The sequence below is a fragment of the Copidosoma floridanum genome, unplaced genomic scaffold (assembly GCF_036245765.1).
Source record: "Copidosoma floridanum isolate Cflo_tuat_1 unplaced genomic scaffold, Cflo_Japanese_pri ptg000046l, whole genome shotgun sequence".
NCBI classification, from domain to species: Eukaryota; Metazoa; Arthropoda; class Insecta; order Hymenoptera; family Encyrtidae; genus Copidosoma; species Copidosoma floridanum.
The window spans coordinates 102,695-125,433 of record NW_028321923.1 but is presented as its reverse complement, the minus strand read 5'-3'; the positions used below and the strand labels follow the sequence as shown (position 1 = coordinate 125,433).

The following is a 22,739-nucleotide window of genomic DNA, read 5'->3' as shown; positions in this document are numbered from 1 at the left end:
AGGCGGAAAGGGCGCTTAAAGGTTGGGCGTCCTGTGGTGCTGATTGAGTGCTTCACTGGTAGTCCTGGGGGCTGGACAGAAGTGCTGCTTGGCTTGAACAGGTCTGCGAATTCTTTGCACAGCTCAGCATACTTTTGTACGAAGGTGCTACTGTTTTCGTAGAAATGAGTGACTGTTGAAACCGATTACAGAGGCATCCTGTCAAGGACTCCCTACAAGGCGAGGCCGCTGAGGGGATCTGTAAGCCTGGCGGCTTCAAGATCGAGTAAGAGCCCGTAATTCATCAGAAAATCCGCACCAATAATACCGTGTAGCACGTTGGCAATGGTGAAGGTGCAATTGAAATCTCTTCGGAGACCTAGGTTGAGCGACAGCTTGTGTGTGCCGAAGGTCTGGATAGTCGACTGGTTGGCGGCGTATAGCATGATTGGCTGCTGTGGTAGCTTTTCTCGGACTGTTGACATTAGCAAGAGCAGTAGGACCGAGCCAGTGTCCACGAGAAAGCGTAGGTTAATGCGCTTGTCGCACATGTGTAGGCGGTTTTCAGTGGTGCGTATGCTCACCTCTGCCACCTGATCCAAAGGTGGCATTAAGCGTTTCCCTGTCCCAGTGCGATGGGTGCACGGTAGGAGCAGGGCTTCATGCAGCGTATGGCTGCTGCTCCATGCTTGTTGTGGTACCAGCACCGGGAAGGCGAGGTTGGCGTGGCTGCGGGTGACTGAGAACGGCCTCGGCTGTGGGAGCGGAAATTCCGTCCATGACAGTTGTTGTTGTTATTGTTGTTGTTGTTGTCGTTGTTGTTGTTGTTGTTGGTGTTGTTGTTGTTGTTGTTGTTTACCGTGGGCTGCTCGAGTTGCTGGCGTGTAAGCGCGGTGAAGTGCGCTTTTGCGAGCCTAAAGGCGGCGACTTCCTGAGTGAGGTCCGGATGTCCGGCTTGACCTGTAGGGAAACTAATGGAACGTGGTGCGTGACTCACAGGCATTACAGAGGTTCCGGTTTTCAGCAGTTTATCAGCGGCCTCTGCGAGCTTGGGCATGTCAGCGTGTTCAAGCACTCGAAGCAGCATGGCAGCGTTAGGCGGTAAAAGGTCTAGCCACCTGACCTTGAGGGCTTCGTCTGTAAAGTTGGCACTAGCGTGGCTTTTGAGGTTGCGCCATAGTTGAGATGGTTTCATGTCACCAAGCTGTAGACCTGAGAGCACCATTTGTAGCTGCTTCTCGCGCGAATCGGACGTCCTAGAGAGAATTGCTTCTTTGATTGTCGTGTATTTGTCAGTCTCAGGCAGGTCGCTGATGATGTCTGCAAGCTGATCAATGGCGTCGCTGTCAAGTAAGCTGACGATGAGGTTGTACTTCGCTGCATCGTTGACGACATTGTGCAAAAGTCTCACATATTTTTTCAAGTTTAACAGGCATGGATTCAAAATTTTCGGTAGGGCCAGAGTGCATGAGCTTAGCGTAAAATTTAACTCTCAAAATTTTTAATGGTACAACTTCGACGCAGTAAAAAGAGAACGACATTAACAGGAATCTTTTAGCCTTTGAAAATCATAGTATTTCATGGCTGCAAAGTGAAAAATAAAACGAGCTTTGAATGCCCAGGAAATCAAGATGCCCCTGAAGAAAACCACCAATGCGCAGTTTTTAAAAAATAAATTAAGTTGGGCCAGCCTATTTGCTTGCTTATTAAAAATAAACGTGTAATTAACATTATTGAGAGAAATAAGGAAAGAAATGCTATATTCTAAAAGCTTGAGGGAATTTTAATAAAGCTGATGTCAAGTGGAACTCTGCCACGAGTTAAATTGACGAAAATACCTGTAAAATAAGGTGGTCTTTCGAGCATATTTAATTTAATACATCCCTTTAAAGTCTCTTAAAATTTTTTGGGTACGTCTTTGCATGAACTTGTGGCAATAAGCGTAAAAATCTAAGCCTTCGGCACTTTTGAGATTAAGAATTAAAGTGTGTTCAAACAGATGTAACCACATCTTATAAGTGATAATTTTTTCGATGGCCATAGCTGCAACGATGAAGTTACCCCCACATTTGATACAGCCAGATTTGTAAAATACAACATCAGTAGAGTCTAACTACTTCCAGAAAAATTTTTTTACGAACTACCACAGAAAAAGTAGGTTTCCACACAAAAATACACTCTCAAGTATTATGAATAAGTCACCAGCATATAGGGAAAACATAAACACATCTTGTATTACAACGCTATACGTAGAATCAGCGTTAAATTGAAGCTGCCGCTGACGTTGCTTTTTGTTGTTGCTTTTATTCCTTATTATATCACCACAATGTTGTTTTTAACCATATTAAATCTTAAATTATAGTTGTACATGAATTCAGGAACGATCTTGAAGAAAATTCGTAGGATTTATACGCTTGTACTCGTATTATTTTAGTAGACAGTAAAAGATTCTAATACGCTTATCTAACAATGGATGCCAAGTGCGTAACTACATTATTTTGGTTCTGTCTGTTCATTGCTTTGCTGTTATGTATTTTTTCTACCCCAAATTAAATGTTTATTACTTGAAAATTAAGTGGTAGCTAGTGAATTATTTGATTCTTATTTTGTGATGCAATTTTTTTCAATGTTTCGAAAAATGTTTAAAGTGCAAATAAGCTTTTTTCAAAAAAATTACAGTATTTTTACAAAATAAAAAAAGAAAAGTAGATTTATTTAATTTAATATACACATAAGATGAGTGACAAAATTACTACCTTAGTTTAGCTTTAGAATATAACCTATAACTAATACTTAAATTCAACTCTCAGTTTTAGCAATTACTATTATAGAAGTATCAGCAATCTAAGAAAGAAAATAATGTACGATAGTATAAAAACAATATTTTTTTAATTTTAAGTAGAAGGTTGTGAAATCGTAGTAATGATTTTAAATATATATATATATATATATATATATATATATATATATATATATATATATATATATATATATATATATATTCACACATACACACACATACATAATATATATATATATATATATATATATATATATATATATATATATATATATATATATATATATATATATATATATATATATATATATATATGCACTTCTTTAAGGGGGCTCCTACGACTACTGCTGAGGTCAAAGACTAACAAAAAATAAAGTTTTGTTTTTTAATAAACAAATGTGTCTGAAAATCATTATAATATTTTTAATAACGCATGAAGTGGGAAAAATAATATTTATGTGTGTAGTTTAACTTTGTACGAAAAATTAATTATTGTTTTGACCAGTCTAGTGCATACGAGGGTACGCCACCCATAGAGGTATAAGAATAGAGGGGAAAAGCGCTATACTAACCCATTAGCGGCAGCGACAGCATAACTAAGTCAAACGGGGCATCTGTCCTTGTTGCCAAAGCCACGTTATTGGCTACTTCTTCGTTCTGGATCCTACAGTTGATTCAATCTCATGTATGACTCGACCAATAACACAACTGCCAGACAAAGACAGATGCCCCGTTACGTAGCGAATTCTGCTGTCGCATATCACGTCCCCTTTTCTCCTCTATTCTTATACCTCTATGACGCCACCAGACCAGACCACCTGTGTTGGTGTAGTATAGCGATGTAATATATAGGAATATGGTATATATATGTCGTGAACAAGTACGTCTGCTACCCACGTGACCTCCTGACCTCCCGGACATTATTTATTTATTTCCATCACAAATATCTCGCTAAAATGGTCCTTTATCCACAATTTTTAATACAGCATATTACAGAGGAAGACTTCATCTACAAAACGTATATATTCAGTCTGCTGGGACATTCAATTTAGGTTTATTATAAACGAAAACAAATTGTTTTTCACGTTGCCCCATAGGAACACGTGCTAATAGTTACAACTTTGAGCTCAGATTTCTCAAAATTTCGACCCATTCGAAATATAATTTAGACCACCATTAAATTCAGTAGACTTTTATTTACAAGAAATAATATATCTCTGTTTAAGGACTTTCGTGAAGGAGCCCCCTTGAAGCAAGTAACATCGATTATTTCACTTAATTTGATGAGTTGCAAAACATACAGTTTCCAACGATATTTTTTTTTTTTTTATTAATTTTACCGTGTAAAACTAAATATTATGCTAAAGTGCTTTAGAACTACAATGTTATTTAGAGAACATAATATGTTTGAAACTTCTTAATATTATAGTAAATTGCGTAAATGCATTTCTGTACACAGTCAAATTAAAAAAAATTATTATCTTACCTTACAAAAATTTATCTAATAAACGTTTTATTGTAAAAAAAATGTTTTTTTTCCAACTTCAATCAACATGAGTCACGTATCATGTGCATCAGGTGTTTTAGTACTCATTTTTAGATTGTGGTTAATATGGAGTTTCGATTTTTGTTGTTTTTTTTTTTTTCAGAAAAATGGTCTCGTAATTATCAAAACATCATTACTTTACAGTAAAATATTGAAACTTATACAAATCTACAAATCGCTGGCTTGTAATTTCTAATAGGAACCCAAAAAAGTGCGTTCGATCGATAAAATGATGTACCTACCAATGGGGCAGTGACTAATTCAAAGGGAAGATTATAGGGAAGATAAGTGTGAAACAAAAACACCTGCAGGACACGTACCTCGCACGTACCGATAATCGTTAATATATTATAAGCAGCGCTGTGCAGCAGGAGGTCGTAAAACTGAATTGTCATACTCATTGAACGCGTCAGTACTGACACATGATATTTAAGGGGTGCGAGTATTTTCTCGATTCAACAGCGTAGCTACTTTGTCGTATGCCAGAAAATACAGATGATCTATTGAAAGTGAGCGCGCGGTGGCTCAGTTGGCTAGGTTGTGGATCGGCACGCGGGAGACCGTGGTTCGATTCCCGGCCATAGTGCGACTTTTTCGGGCAAGTACCTCTGTGATTTTTCACATGTGCTTTTTCACCACGCAATGCTCCTCGAGGATGGTTTAGGCGACCTTCTTGCAGCAAAATTGCCTAATTCCCCCTACCCCCCTCCCAGTGATGGGAGGCCTCCCATCCCTCTTCCCTTCCTTCTCCCAAGTGCTAAGTGCCCATAGTAGTGCCCTTATTAAAGGAGCCGGACGTAGAGCACTATAATATAAAAAAAAAAAAAAAAAAAAAATCTATTGAAAGTAAAGGGAGTGGAAAGGGGGAGCTTAGGAAAAACCTCAAAAGCATTGGGCTGCTATAATTAAATGTCTTTAATCGCAGTTGCAAAGGGGGTGGGTTTATTGAGTGAGGGTCTTTTGCATCTACGTACAAAATAAAGCCTCATTTTGGTATTTATTACTGTTTTTGGGACCACCTGCTATTCGCACATTTTCTTAACTTTTGAGATTATGGCTTGAAAAACGTATGTAATATATACTTTGAAATAAACACACTGAGGAAAATAGTGTTGAAAAAAGTATTATAACTGTACTAAAAACCATCATATTTTTTAGAAGAGCTCATACATACCCACCTAATAATGCAAATTATTACGTTTAAAGTAATTTTTATTATATTTTAAGCAATTTTTATTATGTAGCAGCCCTCAAAAAAATTATTACGCGGCTTAATAAAAATTATCATGTCTAACATAGTAAAGAATTTGATAGTAAGATTTTTGTTATTTTCCATAGTAAATTTTTTTGTCATCGTTTTCAAATGTCCCACATTTAGAAGTAGAATATGCGATGTGGCATAATTAAATTTTTTATTCCACTGAATTGCTAGGAACGTTCATACTTACGATTATTAAGAGGAACAAAGAAATTTTCAGGAAGAAAGTAATCTAGTGTGATTATGTTGTAAATAAGATCTGCTTTCATTAATGTGTCAGTTTGTTTTTTTTTGGTGTATTTAATTTGATTAAATGTTAATTTCCACTTACTCATTTCAAGACACATTTTCTTTGACGATAAAAGTTTTATGTATAATAGCTCTCATATACAAAAATATGTATTGATTGACAGAAAAAGAGTAAAGCTTAAAAAATTGTTTGGAATGTTGATTCTGTGTAAGGAAACATTTTTAAACGTGACATTAACCCACTTATAATATGTTCACTTACAGTAAATATCAAAATCATACTGAAGTAAAACATAAAAACTACTCAAGCTAGAATTTCATTTTAAATTTTCTTAAATATGAGTTATGACACTTTTTTGTAAGAAAAAGATTTTTAGTTATAACTATAATGCTATAGCTTAACACCCAGATTCCTCTAATCCTTAGTATATTATATATAATAATAATTAAACAATGAGACAGCGTCTAATTTTACTACAAAGTTACTCATAGTGTAATAATTAGTTAATAAATAATTATATATTATATGATATCAAGTTACATTTATATTAGTACCTGCTGCATAAATATAAGGTCAAATTTATAAAGTGCATGAAAAATTTCGAAATTACCGTACTTTTAAAACTTCAGCATTTCTTAAATTTCACTTTTGTCGAAAAAGTATTACTTCAAGCATGAAAAGTGTACGGTTAAGGAAATAATGAAGACAACTTGACATTTATCACTCTAAAATTTTCACACTTTTATTTATGTTGAAACATAAGGAGTAACAGCTGTTTCAGTACACGGTTTCCGTCTGTCTGAACGTTTTACAAACTAAACATTTTTTTAAACGTTCGGTTGTGATATTTCTTATTCCCTAAAGTATTATTTAAAAATAGGTCTTCATTAAGTAAAGACCGCAACAATTAATAATTTAAAGAGCGTGAATACTAGCTTTTCAATCAAGTGCACACAGACTATCTTGTTTTACAACATCTACATCAGAGTAGAACTAACAACTCACCGCATTGACAAAAGAACAAATTTGGACAGCTTTTTGACCAAACACACAACAATGCAGCTGTCGAAAAGGATGCTAAAACTAGATAGAAAGATCACGTGCCGAAAAAGATTTATTTAAAGTTTTTACTTAAAAGTGATACACTCAGAACTTTTTTTTTAAATAAATAAAATTTAATTTCATACCATGAATTAAAATACAGGACCAAAAGTAAATAAGTTAGTCAATAAAAAATAGAATATCAAGAAAAAAATCTAGAAATTTAGAATACAATAGATTTTTAATGTCAGAGACACTTAAAAGATAACAGCAATTATCATAATAACAACAGTGTATGTGAGAGCCGAGATAACCATACATACAGACGCGAATACTTTAATCAGTTTTTTTTTTTTATTATGGTGGAAAAAAATTTTGAAATTGAGTTTTTTTGGATTAATTTACAATGCTAAAGAGTTTATGACAACAAATTGTGTGGAAAAGGATGCTTTTACAAGAAAAGCTGATGATTAATACTATTATGAAAAAAATTTAGTTTTAATTCTATGAGTTTACGAACAAACCGAATAATACCCAATAGTTTATATCGAAGTCTAGCTTTAAGCATAAAAAAGAATTAAGGAGAAACATCATTATTATAACGAGAGCAAAAAAACCGACTATAGTAGCTAAATAAAGAAATGTACAGATATTTTTCACATTTTATCTAACAATCCAATTGACGAATTTCAGTAAGTCATAATTCAAGTATACAAAAATAGTCTTATTTTTAAAAGACTGCCATATTTTTCAGTCATACTCGTCAATTCGCAACGTTCTAAACTATATTAGTTTATCAAATCCCATGGACTTATATCATATTAGACCAATAGTGTTGCTTATTAACGCTCCTTCTTAAAAAAGTCCCAAATTAATTCATATTGTAAGCAACAGCACGAAATTTTTATGTACATACAGTATTTAAAGTTTATAAGCTTAAATTTAAAAAATTTCAAACATTCAAATCAGTGAGAATAGTAACATGATTTTTTTCCGAAGTTAAGAATTCGTTGTCTAGTTTTTTCAATCTACAAGAAACATAGAATTATTAAAGAGTTTTAAGTAAAAAAAAAACTGACGTATGTATGAGAAATGACACTACGAAGAATTTATTGTGCTACTTAAGCAAAACTATTTTGGATAAAATAATAGTATATCGTTTCAAAAAACGATTTAAAGATGTCTAACCTACTTAGCTTACTTTTAGCAGAAGATTTTACATAAACTTTCATAATAACATATTGGATCATCAATCAAGCCACAATCTATCATGCTGACACGAATATTTAGACAATTTTTAAAAATATTTTTTAAGGCTTACAAAGACAATTGCCAATATTGGTCAAAATTATCAACAGCCTCCATTATAATATTGAATTCACAGTCAATAAGGAAGAAAACAACAGTTAGAGGTTTCGAGATATTACTAATACTGGGGTACGAGTTTGCTTCAATTTTTGCATTTATCATAAACCAAAATACAAAGATATCACAGTTCACATTAGATAGAGGTCGAGCAAAAAGAAATATTTCTGTCATATATTTTGGAATGCCCTAAGATATTATTTAAAAAAGACTTAAGTTACACAACACAAAAGTAGTATTCAATGTATCAATAACATTTGAATTTTTGCTTTAAAAATATTAAAAGAAAAACTCAAAAGTTACAACATCTGGTGTAACTTGTTTCAATAGCGGTTTATGCAAAAAAACTATATTTTTGACAAATAGGTTAAAATTTTGATGTACGAATTATTGAGCATTATAACGCTTTCATAAAAAAAGTAATAATTACACAACACTGTCCATTTATTTCAATGCAATCACAATTTTAATCTTGAATAAAAAATTTAACGTTGAGCCACGACTAGCAAGCTAATAGACACCTTAGAAGCAGTTCAATTTATTGGCTAGCTTAGTAATACGTGTTGGCATCATATTGATGACATGTTACGCTGAATACGATGAGTTTGTAATACTCTTTGTCTGAGAAAGTACGGTGTTCTGGAACAGCTGTTACATGTTTAAGTCTCACATGAATGTAAAAGTGACAATTTTTGTATGATAATAAACTTTAAGTTGGTGTGTACTAGATTCTGCACTATTAATTAAAACATAAATCTTGATTAAGTAAATACCACAATAATCAACTACTAAGATGTATGTTTGACATTATTTTGTTTTTTCAAAAACAGTTGTGTAATAAGGCGTTATGAATAACTTAATAAATTAGATACGCTCATAAGACTTTAATTTAAAAAAAAATCATAAATCTATGCCGCTATAAATAAACAAATGAATTGTTCGATAATTAATTTTAGTTAGTAACTTTTTTTTGCGTTATTAAATAATTTTATACATTAAAAAATAATAAAGTTTATTATAAAAAACTAAATTGTTGTGAGTATTAAGTCAAAAACAAAAAGTAGCTTTAAGAAAAATATAGATTGCTTCAAAATTTTGTCATAATTTTGATTCTTTGCAACTTGGCCTACGTGGACTCGCTCCTCCTCTGCTTAAAAATAAAGACGAAAGGAGGGGAAGTTAGGAAGGGGTTGACTGTTTTCATGGGCGTGACTTTTTTCCTATTCGATGGCCGAAAAATTTTGGTGGTGGGGAACATAACTCCGAAACCTTAGCCCTTAAATGTCCAGCGCTAGCACGACACTGTCTCACAGTGCGTCAGCTAGACAACACCTCAACCCAAAGTGACCACTTCAATAAGATATTATCTCTCTAGTTTGACATAGGAGCCCAGTGTTTAATCAGTGTTTATTAGTGAAAAGTGACCCGTAAAGTTTATAGTATCCAAACCTCCAGCTTTCAAAGAAAGTCAATTTCAGCTGTGCTGAGCTGAATAAAAGGAACTCTTGAAAGTCACTTCTTACGTCACAAGAGCCAACTTATTAAGTGAGTACTTGCTTAAGTCCTGTCTCTAACGAAAATAGATTCATTTTACTCTTGGCGAAATCATACTTGGTTTTTTATCATGGAGCGTACTTGTTTTATCAAAATAATTACAGAGTGGCAAATTTTTTAATTAAAAACTTTTATTAGCTTTATAATGCAAAGTAAGTAGATCATTTATTAAATTTTGTATTTTTATTTCATTTTTTTATCTTTCTTCTTTTTATTAATTTTTTTTAGTAAATTCAAATTAAACTTTGTCCTGTCTTTATTAAAGGAGTGAAGAATTTGTATAAAAACAGCGATGTCTTGATGTAACGTAACGTAATACTTGCAACCAAACTTTCCTGTAATAAGGATGACATTAAAAATGCACTCTTTTTAAATTAGTAATTTTTCAACTTTTAAACGTTTATTGCGACTTCAGCAGACCAAGTAGAGTTTTCACCTGGTTACGAGTTTCATTACAGCAATTACGAAACGTCTCTTATGCCTGGTGCTTGCCTTGACAATATTCTCTATCAATTATCAAAGACTCTATTTTTTTGCGATCCTTCTTACATAAAATTTTCTGAAAATATTATTGTCTTGCTATTTCGTTCATTTTATTATTTAGACACCTTAAATCTTTTTATTTATTTTTTAAAAAAAATCAAATTAAAAAATGCAAAAAAAAAAATAATTGTTCAAAACAGCTCTTAAAATTAGGAATAGAATTCATAAGCATTTGATTTCAAAATAATCTAAAAATTTAGCTTTATTATTAATGGTTGTTAAATTTCAGAGTTCAAAGTGCATATAAATTTTTACACTAATATTTTTTATTATTTACCATCAAGTTAAAACTTTTTTAATGCACTTTGTTTTATATCCGGTAAAAACTCACTATAACCCTTTTGTTTAATCAAAAAAACTTGTATCGAATACCACTACCTGTCTGAAAAAGTCTCTAAGATCGAAGCACGTTGGTACTCAACAACATATTTAATTCACAGTTAAAACTGTATTTTTTCATACTTTACCATGCAATATCGTGACAAATGTTTAAAAAAAGAAATAATAAAAAAGCGTCTTTTACAGGTATTATGACCACTCTGTTCAAGACTTAAAAACAAAATCAGTACTGTTGTACAAATTTTAAATCCTAGTTAAAAACATATTGAGATAAACATGTCATAGTCTTATTTTCAGAACTCCACGTAAAATACATTATTAAAATCATTTATTTAACTATGTGAATAATATATACACATACACATATATATATATATATATTTTCTTTATTTTTTTAGCTTAGAATGATTAAGTTATACTGTCTCGTGTTTTTTTTTGCCATTGTTCCATTTATACTGTCTTGTTCAACTAAAAGTATAGAAAATCATGTGCCTTTAATGATTGACGTACAAAAGCTGTATAAAACTACTAGTATAGGGATTGTATATAAAGGAAACGAAGGTGAGAAGCGTTAAGTCACTAATTGGAAAGGTGAATATTAAAAATTAATAATTTTCTTTTGAAACTACAGATATACATTCAGTAGTGAAAATTGTGCGAGAACTTTCACGTGAATTCATTTACTCGGTGGCCGTTGCCATCCCAGACCTTCCGGCAAAGTACCCAAAAATAAAAAATTACTCCAAAACGCTTTTCGTCGCGTTTATTAATACTGACGAGGATTTCAAGAAGTTCTCAAATTTCTCGAAAGGTAATAATTTATCACCTCACGTGTGGCTGCTTATATTGCAGCCACCTACTACTGAAGAGATTCATAGTATCTGTTTACACCCGAAAAAAAATTATCTACACTTGAATCTTGCAAGCGAAGTACTTGTCAAATGTGGTAATAGTTACGAGATTAAAGAATGGTACGCCGTCAGTCCCGCGGCTGGGATACGAGTTGAGGAGTTTCTGGAGTGGAAGAAAGGGACTGGGCTAATTGCAAAAGAAAGTCTAAATTTATTAGAGAGACGGAAAAACTTTACAGGTGCTTCGATTACAATATACACGAAGGTAAAAAATATGTTTGATTTAAATTTTGTTAAAAAAAAAAAGAAAAATAATAATAATAATAATAATAATAATAATAATAATAATAACAACAACTACACTTCAAAAGATAATTTATTTTATGGTATTATTCGTAGCCTTCCACTTTTCATGCTCGAATGATTGAAGACCTAAAATCAAAGACAGGAATATCTGTCACGTATAAAGATGTCTCTCATATTACTAAGGACGACGATGAAACATCAAGTGATTCTACTAAATCATTAAATGACAGTAGCATCCTTGAAGGCACATTTGTATCACAAAAAAAACTAGATAAGAGGGATATTACGATTGAACTATCAGATGAACAAGATTTGTTTGTTTATAAATTACCAGATACCATGGACATCCCATGGCATGCTTATCTTGAGGTAAACAAATTTGTATTTCTAATTGTTATAATTTTGTGCATTTACAACGCTGAAAAATACTTGATTTTAAAAAGGTTTTCAACAAGAACATCTGGTTTTACTTAATTATAGTCATAATTATTTCATCAATATTATGTTCTATAATTATAACAATGAGTAATGATAGAAGAAGTTTTATACATAAGCTATCCGATGGTTTCTTAGTTACATGGAGGATTTTTTGTCATCAGGAATTTGAAGGTAAACTGTTGAAAAGACTCTTCTCTAGAACTCTAATATTCAACTTTTTTGATGAATTGGTAATATATTACATAAGATTTTTATAATTATTAAAAACTATTTTATGTCCTACGATTAGGTTATGGTAGGGTTATTCCAATCGGGTCTGCTGTAGTAAGTTAATACTTAACTAAAGAAACGTTTAATATGTAAAAAGATAAATGGCATATTCATGATTTATTAATGCGTACGCATAAACTATTTGACAAGCAACACAATTTATGTGGCCCAGTAAATTGAAAGGACATTCGTAAATATTTAAATTCCGGAATTGTTGTAAACTATGTTAAGTATCGTTTTACTAATGTTACAACAAAAATTTTATTACGAAACGTTATTGCTTTCCTTAAAATGGTAAGAAAGGGCTACGTTGGAATTTTAGGTTTGTATGTATTTTAAAATTTTTTTATCATAACGACTTTTAAAATATAAATATGGTGGTATAAGAATGGGTAAAGAATACGTGTTTTTTGAATTCTCTCATACATCTTGTTCAAATGATGCTTTTAAACTAGAAAATAGAATTCTTCTACGAAAATCTAGTTTAAAAATAAACTGTTACAACAATAAGTGTCTACCAGCTAGATGTCCAAAAAGCTAAGAGGAAATTTGCTTACTCTAAACAGGCAAAATAAATTATTTTGCTTAAAAACTGCTTATGTAAGCCATAATGGAATAACTCTACTTATTTAGCTATTTCAGCGAACCCTATTTCCAAAACCTTAAAATCGAAATAGTTTTAAACACTGAATAATTATTAAGAATTGTAAATCGACTCCGCCTTTAATTCTAAAAAATTTTCAGATGTACGATTGAGTCCTATTTCATTAAAGGTTGCCAAGATATCGCTCTATCTGACATCATTTATCGTTATTTCGATGTATGCAGGCTGTTTCACCAGCTTTGCGACGGTGTCAATACCCACAATCCCATTCAATAATGCGACTGGTCTTCTCAAAGATGGAACTTATGAATTAATTGCTCTAAAAGGAGTTAACCTTTCAAAATATTTATTGGTAATTTTATTAACTTTAATTAATTATAAATTTTTTTAAAAATATTTAACAACTTGTTGTATAAATGTTTATTAGGACTTGAAAGATGATGTACATAAAAACTTAAGCTTGTTTGTAAGGAAAGATGGTAATTTACCAACAAATGAGACAGGTGCTTTAAGTCAGGTAAATACTTTACATATTCAAGTGTCTCATTATTATTAAAAAAAAAAACAAATGAAAAAATTATAAAGGAAATTGAAACAACAAACCAGGGGGTATTAATGGGCCATGGGACCCACGGTAAGAACGAAGTTCTTTAAACATGAGATGGGTATGGACACAATTTCTCAGGTAACAAGGGGGTCACCAGACCCACAAGAAGAACGAAGCTCTGTAAACGTTAGTACTGCATTCATGTTGTTTACTAAAATAAGAACTTAAAAAACGAATGAAAAAAAAACAAAACGATAAGTAGTATAGTACTCAAGATGGTTGAACTTCGTGAGTACTGTATTTATGCTCGACGTTCTCACGAAGTTCAGCCATCGTGAGTACTAAACTACTTGCTGTTTTTTTTTTTTTATTCGTTTTTCAAGTTTTTGTTCTAATAAACAACATAAATGCAGTACTCACGTTTACAGAGCTTCATTCTTCCTGTGGGTCTGGCGACTCCCTTGTTACCTGAGAAAGTGTGTCTATACCCATCTCATGTTTAAAGAACTTCGTTCTTACCGTGGGTCCCATGACCCAATAATACCCCCTGGTTTGTTGTTTTGATTTCCTTTATAATTTTTTCATTTGTTTTTTTTTCTTTTAATTTTTTGTTTTATTTTTTTCTTTATCTCTTGTTGTGCTCTTTTTTTTCATTTCTTGTTTTATTTTTTTTCATATCTCATTTTATTACATTTTTTTGATTTTTTTGTATTTCATTTATTTAATTTCTTTTTTTATTTTCATATTTTAACTTTTTTTTTCATCCCCTTCTTTATTTCATTTTTTTCCATTCAATTGTATTTATTCATGTCTTTTGTTATTTTAGTTTATGTTATATTTATATTTCATTTTATCAATTTAAAAAAAAGTTTTTTTTTCACTTATTTTTTTTATGATTTTATAGCCCATTTATACAACTTTTGCTTTAATTTTTATAATATTACTTAAAGACATTGTGCCATTATCAAATTATCAAATTAAGAATAAGTGCCCATAAAAACCATTAAAGTGATATGAAACTCGAAATATATTTATATAATGATTTTACATAATTTATTTATAATTGATTTAATGAATTACTTTATTTATGTAATTATGTGATAATGTAACATAATTTGTTTGTCGAATTCGAAATAAGCGCCTTTAAAAACCATTGAAACGTTCTTTAATTGATACGTTCTTCAACTCTATTCTACATGTTTATTTTTTTTTTTCTTTTTTTTTTTTTTTTAGAATTGTAAAAGACAAAAATTCAAAGTGAAGAAAAAACTATTGTGGGAAAATAGAATTCAAACTTGTTCAAAAATTAATTGCTTGGCAGTGTGAGGGGGAATGGTGGGTAAAAGTGTGCAGAAAAGTACGAGATGGTTGGCAGATATACAAATAGTGGGGAGAGGGGAAGTGTATAGAGAACAGGTGACGAGATGGACGGGGTAAGGGGGGAAAGTTAAGAGGAATAGACCCTAGGTAAACTACTTTCGTTTCAAAAAAAAAAAAATCTGTCAGTTTTAGAATTCCAGTCCCCCGAGTAACGTGACATAAATAACTTTGTTCTAAAAATCTCGCAGTGCAATACCCCTGATGCTTAGAATAATATTGTTATATTTTGCCGTACAAAACGGTTTTTTACATTTAAGAAAAATTTTATACAAATTTCCTAATTCTGTAATTCTTCACTTAAGTTATTATTATAACAGTTATAACATTAATAATAATAATAATAATAATAATAATAATAATAATATCAATAACTGGCAGCCCCTTGTGTCGGCTTTGAGGCTAGTTGTAGTGCTCTTTTCCAACGTCTCCTGGTATAACGTCAAAGATGTTGGTGTCTAAAGCACCTATTTTATTTGCAGATTCAGTTGTTTTGGTGATCCTAGATGGGGAAATTGGTTAGTGATACTCGTTCAGTGGAGGCTGTCCCATTGGCTCGAGTTTTTTTTTTCTTCATAGCTGTTATAGGTTTGCCCAACGCAGACCTTGGAGAGGATTAGTGATTCCTGGTTGAATGCTTAGAGTCAAGAGGATAGTATAGGATTGTCGGTCACCGGGTTTTCCAGCCTTTCGAAGAACAACTCCGCAGGTGACGTTGTGCGTCTGCTAGTGAATGGCTGACTTGGTTTAATAGTGCCTGTCTTTAGTTAATATAGTCTTTCAGTCGAAGAATCACTTCCGGAAATGGTTATAAAAATGTATTTGTTGGCAAGGTAGTTTACACTTAGGTGGATTCTAAAAAAAAACCGATGAAATTGATGGTTAAGTAGGGAAAGTAAATACTTATAATGGGCCTAAAAAGCGCCAGTGGTGAAACTTTCAGGCTATTCTTTATTATTATTTCTAATGATGAAGGTCTGGCTACGGTTTGCTTGATTCTTACCCTAGGAGTCTCGATGTACAGAGACTGTGACGGAGGGAGGTAGGGAGGACCAAAGAATATCTCGACTCGTGTCATTCCCCGGATAACCAACCGCTCATCGTTAGACGGGAAGATGTGGGTAAGCGCGTTGGGGACGCGACGTACAAGCAGGTAGCCGTTGTGGATGCCCGTGCCCCTCAGAGCTGTTTTCCCTTGCTTATATTTGTAGCCACAATTTTTCTAACTGCACCAGGTGGGATGGTGGGACTGCCACACAACTCTGAAAAGTTGGTACAGATTGTGCTCTGGCTAGATATGTCTCCTGGTATTGTGGCAGAGACGGCATCGGTTGGAATTAATTTTTTTTTTTAATTGCACTTGACGAGATTTAGGGAGAATGGATACCTAGGTCCCTTCCCCTCTAAAGAAGAGTGTCATCTGTAACCGGGATACCTAGCTGCAAGACTATAATCAGCATGCTTTGTACAGCTCGTTGAACTGCCAAAGTACAACTGCATCACCTTCGAGACGCTCCAGCGTATTATTACCACACTTATTTAATTATGTTAAAGGTAGCTTTGATTTTATGTCAACGCCACCTATCGGATTTTACTGAACTAAAGTGAAAAGTTGGCGTATTTTTGAGAAACTTTGAGCTCATTTATTGCCATTGTTATTAAATTTTTAAGGATAAAAACCATACTAAAACCATCTAGGAAGTATCATGAATCAGTGTCCAAAATTTTAGCAAAATCGGTTCAGTAGTTTTCGCGGTTAGCGATTACAACGGTTTTAACGACTTTGCTTTATATATTAGTAAGATATTAGTAAGATAACATGTATGCGTATTATTCTATACACTTGAAAAAACGTAGCTAAAATACTTTTGAATCAACAAATCTTAAAAGATCTCTTAGTTTGGGGACACAAAAGTGAGAAAACCCTACTGCTAGCCATCATGACCGAACTAGCTTTTTTAAAGAAAAACTATAGCCCATTTTTTTTGCACATAGATTTTAATTTTAAATAAAAAAGTATTTGAAATGTTACGAAAATACTTCTTATGGATATCAGACATACCTATCTCTACCATATCCCCACCTGTTACGAGTATTTAAGTTTTTAAATATATCTGATAAACCTGTTTAAAACTGATGATTTATTCTATAACATGTTTGTTGATGGTATTTGTGTTAGAAAAATGTCTATTATGTTTAGAGTATAAATTATTAAAAAATTCGTTTTTAATTCCAGGTATGCAATGAGAGAGTTGTTTTCTACATGATTGGATCTATTAAGAAACCAACTTCTTACAATTCCCTATGTAGAATCTTAGTTTTTCCACTTGGTACCATACGAAAATTTGCTATTAGTTTAAAAAAAGGAGATCCACTTCTTAGATTTTTAAACCATCAGTAAGTATCTTTAAAAAAATATTTATTGTCCAAAACTTATAATAATATTTTTTTTCAGCATTCAGAAATATAGAGAAAATGGTTTACTATTCCGGGAAAAAAAGTTATATCGGCCAAAGAAAGAAATAATAAAAGGAATTACATTCACACAATTAAGTATTACTGACGTCACCCCGTTGCTAGTATTATTAATTAGTGGATGTGTCATAAGCTTTATAATATTTTTATTCGAAAAGTATCATAGGCGCTTAATATTATATTTAGTGAAAAAACCGTGCAAGAAATTGAAAAAAATTAGAAAAACTAAGAAGAATAATACTTTATACAACAATGGTAAAAAGTTTTCTGTATATTCTCAATATAGGGATGTGCAACCACGCCCTCCGTGGCCTTATACCCCGTAAGAGCAGCATTAGATGCAAGGAAAAAACGTACAAGATGCGTAAATGAACCATTAATCTGACTTATATGTTATTTATCACAAGAAAAGGAGTATAAGATTATTTTTAGAATATTTTTTGTAAAAAACGATTTAGTACACTAACTAATACTAATATCCGATTTTTTTAATTTAGAATTGTAACTCCAAACTCTATGTAAAATGCATATTATTGTTAAATTTTATAATATAATGAATCATGTGAAAAAATTGCAAGTCAGTAACTTTTTAATTTAATTTAAACAAAAAAAGCTAAGAACCCCAAAAATGTCTGGTTTTTGTACGAACATTAATTATGTTCCCATTTCTATGGCAATTAAATTTTTGGTACCACTTTAAGTACATAAAAAAATTAAAATGATTTTACTTTTTACTAGAAATAGAAACATTATATATCGTGAGATTTTTTAATTTTCATAGAATAAATAATTTATAATTTTTAATGTATAAATCACATATCCATGCATGGTAATTAAGTCAGTACTTTTGTTTGTGGTAACTTTCTTTAGATAACGGAATTACAGAAATAACATTAGATCTCACAGCAGGGAAGGGTTATAAGATCAGTAATTCATCTATATTATTTGACAAATATGTTTCTAACTTATATAATCTAATAAACAGCTAACAAAGATTTTTGACTATTATTTGTTGATTTTTTATTTTTATAAATAAGACCAGTACTATGAAGACTCCAACATATTGTGCTTATTTTTGTAGATAAGAAAAGATTTAAAATGAAAATACAAACACTTTATTCTTTTATTTTTTACATTTTTTCATTTCTTCTACTTATATACTAAATTTTTAAAAACTTGTGACATTTTTCAATTGTCTATACTTAGACATCTGCCTCGTTCCTTGAAAAAAAGCGAACATATAAGATGTCATCGGAGTGGAATCCTGCCTCAACTCTATCCAAATCACACTGATCTGGAGGGTCAAACATCAACGTGGTTTCGCCTAGTTGACTTTTCTTGGTACCCTGAACGAATATCGATTTACCTCTGACCTAAAAGATAAAAACATTGCTTTAACTGACAAGTATTAACAGGTTGATGAGAAATGTAGTAAAAAATTGTCTTTTAACTCCAGAAAAATTTGTTAAAATATCTTTGTATTATAATCAGATAACATAGAAAAATATTTTTGGGGCATAAACGTGCCAGCTTTGTTTCTTATCAAACAAATAGAAAAAATCGATCAGATTTTTTCTTCTAATCCTGCTTGTAACTTTTTTTGGGATATCGTATTGCAAAAATAGCTTGAGAGGATTTGTCAGTTATTTGATTATCTACCGAAGAGTGCTATTGTCGGACCATCTACCACCTATTTCTGGCAAAGTGATTGTGCAAACAAGTGTGAAAATGTTGTTTAAAATTCAAAGGTTTGCAACTTTATTAACATCTCTAATTTTTCAATGATTTTTATCTAACATTCAACAAGATGTCATGAAACGATTTATTACTTTAAAATTTAGCTTCTTTTAACCTTGCAGCATTACTGGATCAAAGTTTAAAAGTAAGTTCTATTAAAGATACGAAGAACTTTAATGTTGGGGAAAAAAGAACTTTTTTAATTATGACTTTAATGTTTTATATAGTTCAATTTGCAATACAAAATAATGATTACAACTCTAAAATCTTGTATTTCAGCAATTTGCAACCAATTTTACTTAATAGAGAACATTTTAGCATAATCAAAAACATAACAGTTGAAATTTAAACATATTTTTAATAATAGTTATCAGGAAATTAGTGTTTATTATGATTGCCTAAAAATTAATTCGCTGTTTAAACTCAAAAAAAATTCTACTTCTCCTACTACTACTACTGCAAAACATTTTTTGTTAATTTCATGCAAATTAATAGTTTTTATATACATTACCAATAAAAAAAAAAGTACTGAACATAAACACTGTGATGTGCTTAACATTTTTCGGACGATTATTTATCGGAATAATTGACGGAAAAGAACCTTTATTCAAGATGCTTTTCTGAACAGCGTATCTTTCTTGAGACCGTTACTTTCTGTTACCACTTTGTAGTGTCTTAACTATAATTATGACACATAAAAATTTTTTTTTGGGGCATAAATACACCAGCTTTTTTTCTTATTTAACAAGTAGTAAAAATTGACTAAATTATATGCTGAATTTTATTTATAATTTTATGTTTTCATCACAGTGTCAAAATAGCTCAAAATAATTTGATCTTTATTTGATTATCTTTTGATTGCTGCTAGTAAGACAATAGAAAACCTATTTTTCGCGCAGTTATAGAGCAAAAAAGTTCGAAAATTGCTATTTAAAGCTTCAGTTTGGCAAAATTATGTATTTTAAGATTCTTTAATTGAAAATTCTTCAAAATTAAGAACTGAACCCCTCTTGTATGAATTTTTATTCCTACAGAATGGCTGAAACAAATCTAAGAACGGAATGTCATTGAGGACGCTTAGAATTTTAATGTGGTGGAAAAAACAATTTTTTTTTTTTAATTGTAACCCCAATTTTTGAGAAAATTCAATTTTTCAACATTAATAAATTGTTGATATTTTCAAATATATAGTACTTTTTACTGGTATGCAACGCATTGCACTTAATAAAGTAAATATTTATACGAATTGGAAAAAAAGCAACTTCTGTAACGTGTTTTTAACGTTAACTATAAAGAGTTTGTGATGATAACAATTTATTTTCAACTGTCTCCTAACCTGAAACAATTTGTTTCATTTCTGTAGAATAATTCTTGTTATTGATTTGAGTTAGTAATTGTTACGTTCATTAACGATTACTATAAAAAAAAAAAAAAAAAAAAATATATATATATATATATATATACCTGAAAACTTTGACGTACTATGCATTTGGTCGTCTGCTCGCTAAATACAAAACTCATATCGTTACACAAAACCATATTATGATCATTCACTACATTTTTTTAAAAAGATTTTTGATTTAATTACATACATTTAAAACCAAAACATCTGAACTTTCGTCATATTATGTGAAATGCATGTACAAATAGCAAACGATATTTTACATTTTTCGTTTTTTTGATTTGGGAAAGTCATCACTGTTGCTTTCACTAATATGATTCTCGTCTGTGTACAGAAAATTTTTGAAATTATTTTTCACAATGTTACTATTAACGATTTTAACTGTCTTATGCTCTATTTTCGGGGTTTTAAGATACCGTTTTTTTTTAAGTACGGAGTAAGTTACGGAGTACTATTAAAATTCAGTCCTTTCGTTCAAGTAATACTTTTTTTTTGCTGGTGCTTTGTAGATTGGTCGTGCCGTGCATGCAAGACAAAGTATTTTTAATGAATTTAGCCATATGTTTATACTTGCACGATTTTTCTTGCTACGATATTTAAACGATAATCTTTGATTACTATTTTTATGCAAATGCACTTTTTTCCACATTGTTTCTTATATTTACAAGAAACAACTGGACATCAGAAGCAGAACAAGCCTTCGAACGTTGCAAACAGTGCATTACTCAAGCCGCTTGCACAACGTTCCTCGAATCAAAAGCGCCCTTGGCACTAAGGACTGACGCTTCAGACGTCGCCATCGGTGGAGTCCTAGAGCAGCAGCAGGCTGATGGTTCCTGGTGACCCCTAAGGTTTTACTCACATAAGCTGGACAACACGCAAAAACGCTACAGCACGTATGATCGCGAACTTCTTGCCGTCTATGGAGCCGTTAAAGACTTTAACAGAATTCTGGAAGGCCAAAATTGCGTCGTTGACACGGACCATGAGCCGCTAATCTACGCCGCCTCTCAGTGCTCGGACAATAGCTTCGCCAAGACAGGCACGTCATCTAGAGCACATCCTGTGGCACAACACCGTGTTTGTCCATGCACGAGATGAAGAAAACGTCGTCGCAGACACCCTGTCTCGACCCAACGACGCTCTGGCAACACCAACCAACGGCCCGTCTGTTTCAGCTATCCAGAGCAACCCTGCAGCCTCTGCCCATCGTACTCCGCCAGTCGTCAACGCTTTAAACCCAGCCACAGAAACCATCTCCATGCCGAGCCTGCTCGACGCGGCAACCATTGCAGAAGCACAGACCGCAGATGACGAACTGACAAGCCTCGACAGCTCGTGCCTCACGCTCCAATTTATTAATATCGACGGACACTTAATCAACTGCGAGGTAAACAACAACACTGCCAGGCCCTACTTGCCAGCTCCCCTGCGCCGCAAAGCTTTTGACATCGTTCACGAACTGTCACACCCAGCTGGCAAAACAACTGCCCCCTGTCCAATGGTATGATTGAAAGGTTTCATCGCACCCTTAAAGCCGCTTAAAGGTGCTGCACACAGTCCTGGCTAGGTGCCCCGCCAATGGTGATGCTAGGTTTGCGCACCAGCTTTAAGGAGGACCTGCAAGCTTCACCCTCAGAGATGCTAATCGGCACCACGTTTCGCATCCCTGGAGAGTTCTTAACAACTGCCACTGCACAGGCAAACTCGTAAGCCGTTATAAATAGCCTCTGTCAGTTGTTCGAGAGCATCAGGCCCGTACCAGCTTCTGGGAAACCCCTTAAGCCGCCCTACAAAGGCCCCTACCGGGTAATTCGCCGCAACGACGACTACACCTATGTAATCAACGTCGACAGAGAAAACAGTCTCAACAAACCAGCTAAGACCAGCCTACTTGGAAGCTTCGGATATGGAACAGGCTCCGCAACCTCCTTTACAAGCTGCAACGGCCCAGCCCGCCATCTCTCCACCCCTGCCAGCTACCAGCCTTGCAGAAATTGACACCCAGGCCGCCCCTAGGCCAACATCCCAGCAAGACACGTCTTGTTCGCAGCGCT

The 22,739-nt window shown here is 32.7% G+C and overlaps 1 protein-coding gene across 1 annotated transcript; it reads right to left on the bottom strand.

The window, feature by feature from the left end:
* Positions 1 to 212: 212 nt before the first annotated feature.
* Positions 213 to 1,845, bottom strand: LOC149373066 (uncharacterized). Its single transcript, XM_089597975.1, has 3 exons — positions 1,818 to 1,845; positions 839 to 1,356; positions 213 to 734 (listed from the first exon to the last, which is right to left on the bottom strand). The coding sequence occupies exons 1-3, from the start codon at positions 1,843 to 1,845 to the stop codon at positions 213 to 215; spliced, it is 1,068 nt and encodes a 355-aa protein (XP_089454101.1).
* Positions 1,846 to 22,739: the final 20,894 nt, after the last annotated feature.